The 13,427-nt window shown below is 49.0% G+C and overlaps 4 protein-coding genes across 4 annotated transcripts; 2 read left to right on the top strand and 2 right to left on the bottom strand.

The window, feature by feature from the left end:
- Nucleotides 1-232: 232 nt before the first annotated feature.
- Nucleotides 233-1,708, top strand: N7508_008637 (O-methyltransferase; the record flags this gene model as incomplete). Its single annotated transcript, XM_058466700.1, has 4 exons — nucleotides 233-825; nucleotides 886-971; nucleotides 1,026-1,585; nucleotides 1,640-1,708. The coding sequence occupies 4 exons, from the start codon at nucleotides 233-235 to the stop codon at nucleotides 1,706-1,708; spliced, it is 1,308 nt and encodes a 435-aa protein (XP_058314546.1).
- Nucleotides 1,709-1,858: 150 nt separating this feature from the next.
- On the bottom strand, nucleotides 1,859-2,308 carry N7508_008638 (EthD domain-containing protein; the record flags this gene model as incomplete). The annotated part of the gene is made up of 2 exons (XM_058466701.1): nucleotides 1,859-2,119; nucleotides 2,174-2,308. The coding sequence occupies 2 exons, from the start codon at nucleotides 2,306-2,308 to the stop codon at nucleotides 1,859-1,861; spliced, it is 396 nt and encodes a 131-aa protein (XP_058314547.1).
- Nucleotides 2,309-2,824: 516 nt separating this feature from the next.
- On the top strand, nucleotides 2,825-9,704 carry N7508_008639 (type I polyketide synthase; the record flags this gene model as incomplete). The annotated part of the gene is made up of 5 exons (XM_058466702.1): nucleotides 2,825-3,144; nucleotides 3,197-4,755; nucleotides 4,810-7,088; nucleotides 7,145-7,918; nucleotides 7,968-9,704. The coding sequence occupies 5 exons, from the start codon at nucleotides 2,825-2,827 to the stop codon at nucleotides 9,702-9,704; spliced, it is 6,669 nt and encodes a 2,222-aa protein (XP_058314548.1).
- A 455-nt stretch (nucleotides 9,705-10,159) lies between these two features.
- N7508_008640 (fungal specific transcription factor domain-containing protein) lies at nucleotides 10,160-12,331 on the bottom strand (the record flags this gene model as incomplete). Its single annotated transcript, XM_058466703.1, has 1 exon — nucleotides 10,160-12,331. The coding sequence occupies one exon, from the start codon at nucleotides 12,329-12,331 to the stop codon at nucleotides 10,160-10,162; it is 2,172 nt and encodes a 723-aa protein (XP_058314549.1).
- Nucleotides 12,332-13,427: the final 1,096 nt, after the last annotated feature.

The following is a 13,427-nucleotide window of genomic DNA, read 5'->3' on the forward strand; positions in this document are numbered from 1 at the left end:
GAGGTTGTCCCGACAAAGGAAGGAATTGCGACCTAACGGAAGTCGGTTCTCCGATAGACGAGATGCGATTTCAATTTGACAGCTTTGAGACCGAGAACAGCTATGCATTTCATTGTATAAGCTATGGAAACGCCGTGGGATAACCTGTTTTTTTTTCTCCTTTGTACCAGCTTTTCTTCTGCAGTGTTGTATTCTAGAGTCAAAACCAAAGCTTCCGCAAATCAAGCCAATAATGGACGAAAACATTCTCGTAACGACTGCCGAGCAGATCCTGGCGAGCACATCCGAGCTGTCAAAGCAACTGAAAGATGTCAACATTCCTCCCCCCGACAGCCTCAACATAGGCGCCACTTCTAGTCTCTGGACCACCCATGATGAGAAACTCGATGTTCTGAAGTCAAAGGTAATAGCACTCAGTCAAAGTCTCGGAGCCCTCCTCGAGGGTCCTCATGGCTTCCTGCACGAGTATGTCTCCGTCAATTGGGAACACGGAGCGCTCTACACACTGCTCGATCACAATGTACTCGAGCATATACCCCTTGATGGATCAACAATCCCCATCGCTCAGCTTGCGCAGGAAACTGGATTGCCAGCCAACAAGTTGCTCCGTATTTGCCGACTTGTCGCAACAACTGGCATTCTGCGCGAGCCAACTGAGGGGGACTTTGCCCATACAGCTATTTCAGAAACCCTCGTCGAGGATCAGGGCTACAAGAGCTTTATCGCATTTCAACTATTTGAAACACGAGTTGCGAGTGCGCATCTAGCTGATTCGCTGCGGAAGCCCAATCCTTTCTGGACCGGAGAAGCTGCATTTGAACTTGCGTAGGTATTTCGCTTCCTGGCGGACTTAGTGAGTTGAGCTTAAACTGACTTTTGATGTAGCTGGGGCATGCCTATGTATGATTGGCATAGGAAGAATCCAGAGATGGGGAAACGATTTGCGGAGGCTATGGGGAGCGTATCGAAAAGTATGGATCCGGAACTCTTGTGCTAAATCCGATTATACTAACACTATTTTCCAGGCCTTGATGCTGGAAATGACATGGTCATAGAGTGGATCAAAGGGTCGGAGTATGTTAGGAATGGAAAGAAACCTTGCATCATTGAAATACAAGGGAAGACTGGAGCGTTCTCGTCTCAGCTGGCAACGATATTCCCAGATATGCAGTTCGAAGTTCAAGATACCTCGGCTGACTTAATCGGTCGAGGGCAAAAACTTTTGGAGGCCGAGCTGAAGTGGCAGGTAATATTATCTCAAAGGGATCTCTTTGCTACCAGGAAGGTCGAAGAAATCAGCAATCGCCATGATACCACGATCTTCCTCTTGCGAGGCGTGCTGTGGAACCATCCAGATGATGAAGTTCTCACCATATTGCAGAGCATTTTGCCTGCAATGAAGCACCATACCAAGCCTCTAATTCTGATCAGTGATTTGGTCTCTCCCTCGTGGGCGACATTTGAGACTCATGTGGAAAGGGCATTCCGCAGAAGAGATGTGACTCTGATGACAATGCACAATGTGCAGCAACGCAAATCCACCGAATGGGGAAACCTGATTCAGTCTGCCAGTGCAGAATTCAAGGTGCGTTTCTTACCTCCAGCGTGCTGTGAGAACTTCAATTAATCCAATGCGCAGATCAAGTACCAAGAGAGATTTACATCCCATAGCTGTCGGGGTCTGTGGGAAGTCCAATTAGAGAACTAACATGAGAAAAGCCAGAACATTGTGTATTCAGGTATGCTTGATATATGTATGAGTCGAGATTTTGCCTATCCACGCAAGATTCCATAGTGGAATCATAGACCTCAAATGACAAATTTAAGATACATTGATTCCAATTCAGCAATACAACTTCTAGGATACAACCTGTCCATCCGCAACATGAACCTCATACCATCCCATAGCAAACTTTGTCTTGGGGAAGTTTGCGAAGTGGGCATGGTCTGGGTTCACCACACCCAAGAAGTGAGGGTCCTCCCTCACACGTACATAATCCTGGACATCGTTGAAAACAATACGGACAAGAGCATCACAGTCAGCAATCTTATCATCTGGCATCTGGTCTTTGTAGATTGTGCTCATGAGCTCGGCCTTGGCTGCAGCTGTGTTATGTTGCTTTGGGAACTATGTTAGTTTAAACGTCTTCGATGTGGCTGGGGTTTTTCATACCATAGTGTACGAAACAATGTCATTTTTGGCCAGGAGCGCCTTGAGGTGGGCAGAATGCACGGTGCTGATATAGTTGTGGTAGTCCTCCTCGCTCATTCCATCTTTTCTGTACCCGAACACAGTGAATGCGAACATGATGCCGAAAAAGTTTGTACTGGAAGAATATCAAGATTTCTGCAGATGGTATTCAATTGGAAAGAAGGGCTTGCAGAATAGGCACCCGAACAGCAGGATTCTTATATCGCGATGGGCGTACTCTTTAGCTTAACTAATCCCAACTAGACAATTTAGAGCCTGTCCAATCGGGCCAGAATATCTGTGGCCGCAAGAATCTTACTCATACATAAGACGCAACAATTCGGGCGCCGAAACTCTTTGGATCTGGGCGAAAGTCAAGCCAAACGGGCGCGGTAAACCCGGGGGCTGACTGTCTTATTCCCACGCCAGATTCTAGATTTCAACAGCTGTAAAACCTATCTTCGGGCCCCGTGTCCCGAGTGCTTATTCCCGATTGTCGGCAGATTATAGTGCCAGATACTACAATGTATATTTAAAAACGAGCTGTACTAAAGTCTTGCTTTCACTTTGCAGTAGACTATTGCAAGGCATTCCGATAGTCATTCGTCTAATCAATACCGTTGAATGCCAGCCATGGCAGTGACTGTGTTGGATGGCGAGCAGCCTGCAGAACAGCGCCAGGTTATTCTGTTCGGTGACTTAAGCCTTGTCAACCTGGAGGATTCCTTCAAGAGCCTTTTGCACGTCAAGACCAATCCCCTTCTTACTTCATTCTTTGATCGAGTTAACTATTCGCTGCGGAGGTTACTCGCCGAATTGCCTTTACAACAGCAAGATTTCTTCCCTCATTTCACTACCCTCATTGATCTCATCTCAAGACTTGGAGAGACAAGTGGAACACCAGTTCTTGAATTCTTCCTTCTCAGTGTGCAGCAAGTGGCCCAATGCATTGTGTAAGGGATCATTTCAATCTACTCTGTCAATGCAATGCTAATTATAAGGCAGATATTTCTCTCACGGGTCTAGGATATTCCCTCCAGTCAATGCCTGTCTCATTGGCCCTTGTACCGGTGGCTTTGCCGCATCGGCCCTTGCTTGCTCCTATAATCTTCCAGACTTCGTCACCAATGGAGTTGAAGCCACTATTACAGCCTTCAGGACAGCGCTCCTCTCTTTCTCCGTCTCTCGAAGCTTTTGGTCTCGCTCCAGCTCCGAAAAGTCTTCCTCATGGTCTGTCGCCGTGAGTTCTCGAAGCGACAAGAGCGTCGAGGAAATGGCGCGAGAATATATGGCAGTCAAGGTACGTGTTCTTGATGCGAGTATCATGACGTATAGTATACTCACATCTGTTGATTCAAAGACACCTCTTCGAGATTCGATCCTTTGGAAAAGTGCCGTTACTGCTGGCCAGACCGTCACTCTCAGCGGCAATCCCCCAGTCCTAGAAGATTTCCTCGAAAACAACTCTACTCAGCTGAAGTATAAAATGCTCGAAATTGATTCTCCATACCACGCAGCACACTTGTTTTGTGACTCCGACGTTGACGAGATAATTGGCCAATTAGCAGACACAAAGACAACCGAGCGCCAACCACAGCTGCCTTTGCTTTCCTCTGCTACTGGACGGGCCATGCCAGCTCCCAGCTTTGATTCTCTATTACACACTGTCGTTCATGAGACCCTGCTGGAGCCCGTTCGCTGGGACTTGATTCTTGACTCGTGTCAGACGTGGTTAACCCAAAGGGCTGCTCAGGAATGTGCAATTCTCCCATTCTCTAGCAATGCGGCCACGATGATTGCCTCTGAACTTACCAAGCAAAAGAGTCTCCAAGTAACGATCAGTGATGTGACAGGTTCCGGTCGCATTGATGATCAGGACTTGCCTACAGGGCGGTTTGATCAGTCCAAGATTGCCATCATCGGATATTCCGGCCGCTTTCCCTCCGCAGAGTCCAACGAGGCCTTCTGGGAACTCCTCAGGGCTGGCCGAGATGTTCACCGCGAGATTCCAAAGGAACGATTTGACTGGGAAAAGTACCATGACCCGACCAGCAAAAAGAAGAATACTAGTCGTGTCAAGTATGGATGCTGGATCGACGAACCTGGTCTCTTCGATACCAAGTTCTTCAACATGTCTCCCAAGGAGGCTGAAAACACAGATCCAGCCCAGCGGTTGGCCATTACAACCACATACGAAGCCATGGAAATGGCTGGTATGGTACGCAATCGTACAGCAAGCACACAGCAGGACCGCGTGGCCGTCTTCTTTGGCACTACCAGCGACGACTACAGAGAAGTCAACAGCGGACAAGATATCGGCACATACTTCATTCCCGGTGGTAATCGAGCTTTTGTGCCTGGCCGTATCAGTTATTTCTTCCGCTTTTCGGGGCCCAGTCTCAGCGTCGACACCGCATGTTCGTCCAGTTTTGCTGCCATCCAGGCTGCATGTGGCTACCTCTGGAGAGGGGAGTGTGATACTGCTATTGCTGGTGGTACCAATGTACTGACTAACCCGGACAATTTTGCGGGTTTAGATCGAGCTCATTTCTTATCGACAACTGGTAAGTCTCTCAGATCTATGAGTTGTGATCAGATTCTAACATGGTATGTATTAGGAAACTGCAATGCCTTCGATGATGAAGCCAATGGGTATTGCCGGTCCGACGCTGTCGGCTCCGTTATTTTGAAGCGACTTGAGGATGCTGAGGCAGACTGCGATCCCATCTTTGGTGTAATTCTAGGTACCAACACAAACCACTGCGGCCAAACTGAAAGCATTACCCGTCCTCATGAGGGTGATCAAGTCAGTGTCTTCAAAAATATCATGCGCCACTCAGGTATCGACCCCACAGATGTCGGCTATGTTGAAATGCATGGCACCGGAACGCAAGCGGGAGATGCTACTGAGATGAACTCGGTCCTGTCAGCGTTTGTCCCTGAGTACAAGAGGACTCAGATGCGTCCAGCACGGCCTCTATATCTGGGCTCCGCAAAGGCAAACATTGGACACGCCGAGTCTGCGTCAGGTGTCTCTTCACTGATAAAAGTCATGATGATGATGAAGCACAACGAGATCCCACCTCACTGTGGTATCAAAAACCGCATCAATCATAATTACCCCCTGGACCTAGCTCAGCGGGGTGTGAATATTGCTCTCGAAGTCAAGCCATGGCACCGTGAGGATGCTCCTTCTGGTCGACGTGCGGTATTTCTGAACAACTTCAGTGCAGCTGGTGGAAATACCGCTATGCTAGTTGAAGATGCACCAGCTCCAAAGTCGATGGATAACATGAAGGACGCTCGCTCCACCCATCTGGTCACTGTTTCAGCTAAGTCGTCGAAGTCATTGATGTCCAATATCAACTCTCTTGTGGCATCGCTAGAGCAAAAGCGCACCTCCTTGTCGGCTACTGTGCTATCATACACCACTACAGCCCGAAGAATGCATCATAACTATCGCGTCATTGTGTCGGGCACTGACTTGGAATCTGTCAAGTCGGCTCTCCAGTCTTGGACGCAGGAGAATCAATCTGCAGTTTCTGACCTGAAGCCAATTCCTGCTAGCCCTAAGAAGCAGACACGTCTGGTTTTCATGTTCTCTGGACAGGGAACTTTATATGCGGAGATGGGGAAACAGCTATTCACTGTGAATGACGCCTTCCGTACTACCCTTCTTAAGCTCAATCGCCTAGCCCAAATCCAGGGCTTTCCATCCTTCCTTGGGCTGATTGACGGGACTATCACCGCGGCACAACTTCCAAATGTCAGTGCAGTGGTATCGCAACTAGCTCTTGTCTGTGTCCAAGTTGCTCTCTTTGAGCTTTGGAAATCCTGGGGCATTGCTCCAGCAGCCGTGATTGGTCATAGTCTAGGTGAATATCCTGCTCTCTATGCAGCAGGAGTTCTCAACACCGCAGACATGATCTACCTGGTGGCAACCCGGGCTACACTACTCGAGAAATTGTGCTCTCGTGGTACTCATTCTATGCTTGCAGTCAAGGCACGCCAGGACGTGGTTGATGAATTGATGAGAGCTTCACTCGTTAATGACGAGTGTGAGATAGCGTGTGCTAACCAACCCTCAGGATATGTGATTGCTGGCCCTGGAGACAAAATTGCCGAGATCTCGCGACAAGCAGCACGGACGGGAGTAGAAGTGGTCAATTTAGAGGTTCCATTTGCTTTCCACTCCCCTCAGGTGGAACCTATCTTAGCAGCCTTCGATGAGAGTGCATCGCAAGGAGTGGTCTACAATCCTCCTGCCATCCCGGTTCTCTCGCCACTCTTGGGAAGGGTTGTATCTGCGGGAGAGCATGGTACTTTGACATCTCACTATCTCTCTGCTGCTTGCAGAGAACAGGTCAACTTCACAAAGGCTCTTGCCTCTGCTACTGAGTTCGCAGACCTTGACCGCACGATCTGGCTTGAGATTGGTGCTCATCCTGTGTGTAGTGGTATGATCAAGGGTACAATTGACTCACGCGCTAAGACTATCGCAACACTTCGTCAGAAGGTTGATCCGTATCAGACGCTGACTGCCGGTCTGAAAACACTATACCTGGCAGGTCTTGACATCAACTGGAACGAGTACCATCGTCACTTCCCAGCAGCCCATCAAGTTGTTGAGCTTCCAAGATACTCATGGGATCTCAAAAATCATTGGATTCCATACCGCAATGACTTCCTTCTCACAAAGGGCGGAGAGGCGCCTATGGAGGTTGCTTTACCTCCGGTTCCAGTGCGGAAGTATCTCTCTCCATGTGCGCAGCAGATAGTTGAAGAGACTCATGGAACCGATCATTCATACATGATGGTGGAGTCAGACATCTTCAACGAGAAGCTGCTTCCCGTGCTGCAGGGACATCTTGTGAATGGAGCAGCACTATGTCCATCGGTAAGTTCTCTAGTAAATAGATTTATGCGACAGCTATAGCTAACAGAACTTCCTAGTCAATGTACGCAGATCTTGCGTTCACTGTGGCTGACTATTTGGTCCGCCAATCTCCCAACAAGCTCCCACCTGCCACCACAGGGCTGGATGTGGCAAACGTCAAAGTGTTCAACCCTCTCATTGCCAAAAATAATGAGACCGCACACCTGTTCCGCTTCTCAGCAAATGCAGACTGGGCCGCTAACCGCATTGCTATGGAGATCTTCAGCGTTAATGTTACTGGAAAACGCACAACAGCACACGCCAAGTTTGAAGTCAATGTATTCCCACATCACCAGTGGCTAAAAGAGTGGAAACGCAATACTCATTTCATCACTGCACGGATCGACGCCCTGAATGCCAGCATCCACAATCCCAACACAGAAACGCATCTCATTAAGCGCGGACTAGCATATAAGCTGTTTTCTGCTCTTGTTGATTACAGCAAGGAATATCAGGGCATGTCAGAGATCATCCTTGATAGCCATCGGCTGGAAGCAGTATCTACCGTTCAGTTCCAGATTGGCAAGGATGAGTTCTGTATCAACCCCCGATGGATTGACAGTCTGGGTGGCGTGGCTGGCTTTATCATGAACGCCAATGACGGAGTTAGCAGCAAGGATCAGGTCTTTATCAATCACGGATGGGAGACTATGCGCATTGCAGAACCCCTCCAGGAGAACAAGACCTATCAGGCCTACAATCGGATGCAGTTGGTTGAAGGCACGACATACGCTGGAGATACATATATACTGGACGAAGGCCGCATCATTGCTGTATTCCAGGGTGTCACGGTTGGTTTTCTTTGTCCCAGATGTATTGCAGCAAGCTAACTTTTTATAGTTCCAAGGTGTGCCACGCCGTGCCCTTGACCACCTCCTTCCAGGGAATAGCCCCAAGGCTAGCACAGCGGCAAAGCCTGTCGCCCCTGAAGCCTCTTCGAAGCAAATTCCTGCCAAGTCAGCCTCGCCCCAGTCTGTCCGCCAAGCTACTCCCAAGCCGAAGCTTGTTTCGCAGTCACCGTCGAGGGTGTTCAATAGCATATTGGCTTTGATAAGCGAGGAGGTCGGCGTTGGAATACCTGATCTCACTCCGGATGCTGAGTTTGCAAATCTAGGAGTAGACTCACTCCTTTCTTTGACCATCACTGCCAAAATACGAGATGAACTAGGTCTCGACTTCCCTCCATCTTTGTTTGTCGACGAGCCCACAGTGGGTGAGTTGCGGACCCTGGTGGCAAGCACAGAAGAAGACGATACACCAAGTGGCACGTCAAGTGGCGAAGAAGACTATTTTGCAGAGTCCCAGGGCTCCACTCGCGCGACTTCGGTGGGCGTTCTCACCCCAGATGGTGACGAGCCTTCGTCTTCATCTCCTGAGAGTGCGAGAGTTGCCCTAGTCCTGCGACAAGCGATTGCCGAAGAGACCCAGGTAGCCATGGATGAACTCAAGTCCCATACCTGTCTAGCAGATATTGGTGTAGATTCATTGCTTGGACTCACCATCAGCGGCAGACTTCAGGAGCTCTTGCAAGTCGAAATTCCCGGCAGCATGCTGATGGAACTTGAGACCGTGCAAGAATTGGAAGAAGAACTGTACGACGCTATGGGGCTAGAGAAACCACAGGCAAACCCCAAAGCAAAACTACTCAAGACTCATATATCCTCCGTTACTCGGGACAAGCCAATCCCAGTCTCGTCTACAATGCCCGGGACAACAAATTCGTCTCTCCCGCAAGCCACCTCGATCCTCCTGTCCGGCTCTCCCAAGGCCGCTCAGGTAATTCTCTTCCTTTTCCCAGATGGCTCCGGGTCCGCCTCGTCCTACGCAGCTTTAGCCCCAGCCGTGGCTCCCAAGACCGTGGCTGTGTACGGACTGAACTGCCCCTGGCGCAAGACCGCCCGCGAAATGACACGCCTAGGAATCACCATGTCAAGTATGGTCGCCCAATACCTCCCAGAGGTACAGCGATTGATTCAAGCGGTCCACTCACAGGGTAATACCAATGCATCTATCGCATTCGGCGGTTGGTCCGCGGGCGGAATCCTCGCCTTCGAAGCAATCCGACAGATGAGCCAACAGCAAACCACGACCAGTGTTTCCCACCTTGTTCTGCTTGACTCGCCCAACCCTATCGGTCTACAAAACCCACCAAAGCGAATGTTCGATTTCTTTGATAGCTTGGGAATCTTCGGCACAGCACCAGCTAAGAATGGCGTCAAGCCCAAGACCCCGGAATGGCTCCTCGAACATTTCAATGCGTTCATCAGTATCCTGGATGAGTATGAGCCATCTCCACTGCCTAACGCACCAGCTTCACTGATGGTATATGCTCGCGATGGAGTGTGCAAGGATCCTAATGGACCGAAGATGGAGATCCGGCCTGATGATCCGCGGGAGATGATCTGGTTGTTGAACAATCGTACCGATTTCTCTGCAGATGGATGGGCTAGTATTGTTGGAAGGGAAGGGTTGAGTATTACGGTTCTTGGTGAGGTGAATCACTTCACATTGATGGACAAGGGACCTAAAACGATCGAGATGGGTGAGGCTGTGGCTGAGTTTTTGAAGCGGGGCTAATGCTTTTTCGAGATCTGTTGGTTTTGTGAGATACAATAGATTGTTTCAATATTATGTCTACCTGCTTTCGTACATATCGTGTGTTTCTCCATGCGTAACTTGTTCGAATAGAGGATGTGGACATATTACCCTACTATTGCAATCTTTGTGGTAATTCAAGATTTAAAAGACATTGTGTTTCTTGAAGAGATATTAGAAAGGCATGACGGTCCTATAAAGAGAAAGATGTCAATTGCATCAAATGTGAATGGTCATGAGAAGCATTTATCAGAATTCGTCACACTCTCTAGATTTAAGTTCTAATCGAGGGAGACACAATCCATAACTAGAACCGAGCAAACAAGAAGAAGGGAAAACGAGGACTATATACCGAAAGATTAATGGCGCAAAATGATTCCGCAACGCTTTTTATAGATAACCTCACATAAAAAGCCCAATAAGAACCAGCGCCTTCATCAGAGTTTATCCTCATTAGTTCGCCGTCTCTTTATAGGTGGTCTACTGTGCTGTAAAATATCTGAAACATCACTGACTACATTCCACCCTCCCTGAACATCCGGCTCTGTCGGACCAAAAATCCCCGAGAGGTCCAATGGTGTGTTCGACATGGACATGATCGGCGTTGCTTCCATAGCCGGTGTATAAATTGAGCCCTCAGATGTAAGCAGCGGCATAGTTGACGAGCCTAGAGAATCTTGTGGGGTTGGCCACGCAGATTGGAAATCTGATATTGAAATGTCCATCGGTGTATGCCCGGTCATCTCCCTCGAATACCAGAAACTTGACAGATCGGTGGCCTGGGGGAGGCTTTGTGATGCCATGAAGTTTCTGCATAAATGTTCATTTGCTTCTATGTCGTTATTCGGGCTCTTGGAGTATTGACCCCTCGGGGAGGTCCGTTGAGATGTCATAGTATGGATGATGTTGACCAGGTGGTCGAGGGCTTGGCCAAGTCTGTAACTGCATGAATCGGGCTGCTTGTTGTTCCCCAGGAAAGGTGGGCTTTTTTGAAAGCATAGTAGCAAAGATTGGAGTAGGAGAATGTCTGAGTTGTTATCGTGTTCAGTCCTGAATGTGGTTGAAGATTTGCCGTTTGTGGTAACGCCAAGAATATGTCGTCCGAGCATGAATATAGCGGTGATGGGGAAAACTTTTGCAAGACGATGAAGCGGAAGTAGAATCGATGGGTTGTTTGAGAAGTTATTGTTTGAGGAGGTTTCCGCCAAAGGGGCAGGTTGCGCTAGTTTGTCACCTGTAGAATTAGAGGAGGATGAGGATGACGGGGTGGATGCCCGAGACGACTGCGACATAGAGTCTGATTTCTCGCGCGAGGAGCTCAATTTATGCAGAAGGTCATAAAGCTGATTTTGCAAATCGACCTTATGCAGTTGGGTGCATGACACAATGACCAGGAGACAGCTCAGGCGGCAATCGTCTAGGACTTCCTCTCGGTCTGTATCTTTGCTCTCCTTGCTGATATACATGCGAATTCCCAGGAAGTTCAAATATAGCACGACGCGATCCACGGTCATTGCTTCGGTACTGAATGTCATAAGATATGTTTCTTGCCATACTTTGAGTTTCTCGCGGAGTTGGGCCACGGCGACGCGACAATCCGACGATGTAAGATCGGAAGCCCCGAGCACTCGATGCACCTCATCTTGTAGTTTTGCAAGCTCCCAATGTACTGCAAGTGCTGCAACAGTGCCAGTGAATGCTGAAACGTTGGGCAACCACACAAGACCTCCAGATGCGGTAGTAGAGTATCGATTGCGAATGTACAGCGATTGATAAACGCGCTGTCGCTCGTCTGCCTCGGCCGGGGTCAGAATGGAGGCTGTCGCATGTCCGCGAGGCTGGGACAATCCCATCTGGCGAGCCAGCTGGCATGCTTGGGCAAATATGGAGTCACCGAGAGCTTCATTGTCGGTATAGCATTGCTGCACAAAAAGGCTCTCGGAGGCTGTCAGAGGCGAAACAATCAAGAGGACTTCATCACTTACAAACAAGGCTAAGGCTTGAACGCTAACCAGTCTCGGCTCCATAAATAATCTCGAGTTTCCTGCAGCTACGTGGACGGCTTGGAGCATGGGTCTTACGAACGGGTCTTCACTCTGCAAGGGGTGTTCCGCTCCCAAGGTAAGCAGGATGATGAGATTGAAACACAGTACCCAGGGCTTTTCCTCGGGATTGGCAGAATTCTGGTACACCCGGTCAACTGCATGATAGAGAGATTGATGATCGAAGATGCTCGTGGCGTAATCAGCGTTCTTCAGGAAGCACTCCACCATAACAGACAAGAGCTGCCGGGGTGGCAGGCAAATTTTCATATCAGCCAGTCCTGCAGAAAAAGAATCCAAAGACAATCTCATAGTGTCATGTACCATCCTGGTCAGAAGCGTGCTAACCTCGGGCCAGCATGCCAAGTCAGTCTCAAGTTGGCGACATTGGGCAAGTAGTGTCCAGGGACCATGGTATCGCTCGATTTGGCCATCAGTATCACGCACTACATGACCGAAGCTGGTCGGATTTTGACTCGGGGAGACTTTTTCGAGAATATCGACGTGTTCTGTAGAATTCGTCTTCCCGAGCGTCGCTGTCAGCTGAGAAAGCTGTTTCTCCATCATGATCAAGCGATCTTGGATCTCATCGAAGCTCTCGCATCTAAAGTGGGGTCAAAATGTATGTCTCGGTCATAGGGGGAAATGTTGCATACAGCACTTTGATATGGTTGACCCTCTTTGGAGGGGAGGAGTAAATGCATTCATGTTGATCACCGAGGCAGCTGCTACATTGGGGTTTCTCTCTATCGCACTTGATCTTCCGGGCACGGCAGCTAGTGCATGCACCATCGGGCGTTGCCCAGTTCTAACTTGTCAGTATCCATGTATATCGGTGGAAACTGCTATACTTGCTTTCTTGGAAACTTTGGCCATTCTGTACGGAGTGATAAAAGAGATATCTAAACACTCAGCAAAGACGCCAGCTCTACAGTTTAAGATCTCGTAACAATATGGCTTACCAAGAGTAATCATATCTGTCTACCACGAGTTACATTAGATGGCGTCAATCTGAGTGAGCAGCCTCACGGGCCTTGCATTAGGGTGATCCTTTCGTATATAGAGCTCTCGGCGCCATTTGCCACCTCTATGTAACAATGCGATAGCTTCACGCAGTTACCATCATCCCGTGGAGATCTCAGAACCAAAGGGCCCGCCGGGCGTAGATGAATGCAATAAGAATAAACAAAAATAACAATATCAGCCTTGGAGATATGCACTTCGTACCAGGTGATGTGTTTCCGTCCTGTCCGCCGCCAATCGTGTCCCACTTACCCTCTCTCCGCCACACCTTCTTACCAAATCTTGCAGCTCGAGTACGATCTCGAGAACCCTTCAGGGTGCACGATATACTTAATCCAGCCTAGCGCGATACTTTGGTCGGCCCTAATATGCACTATACCAGAACGAGTTAGCGAGACCGGGTTAGGCTTCCTGATAGTGGAGATTGACCAATCGGATACACAACCCTTTCTTGGCGCTAGTCGAACAGTATCTGTGACAGCGGCGTCAATGACTGCCTGACCGAAGCTAAGGACTCCTTTTGAAGCTTACTGTGTCGAAATGGTTTCCGGAACTCGCCATCCGGAGCTGGGCGGTCCGGTCCGAAGCGCCCAGAGCGATGGAATACCTTTTTAGGTAAACGCTCTAGAGGTCTCAGGCG

Source organism: Penicillium antarcticum (genome assembly GCF_028974205.1).
Source record: "Penicillium antarcticum strain IBT 31339 chromosome Unknown utg000009l_segment0_segment0, whole genome shotgun sequence".
In the NCBI taxonomy this organism is placed as follows: Eukaryota; Fungi; Ascomycota; class Eurotiomycetes; order Eurotiales; family Aspergillaceae; genus Penicillium; species Penicillium antarcticum.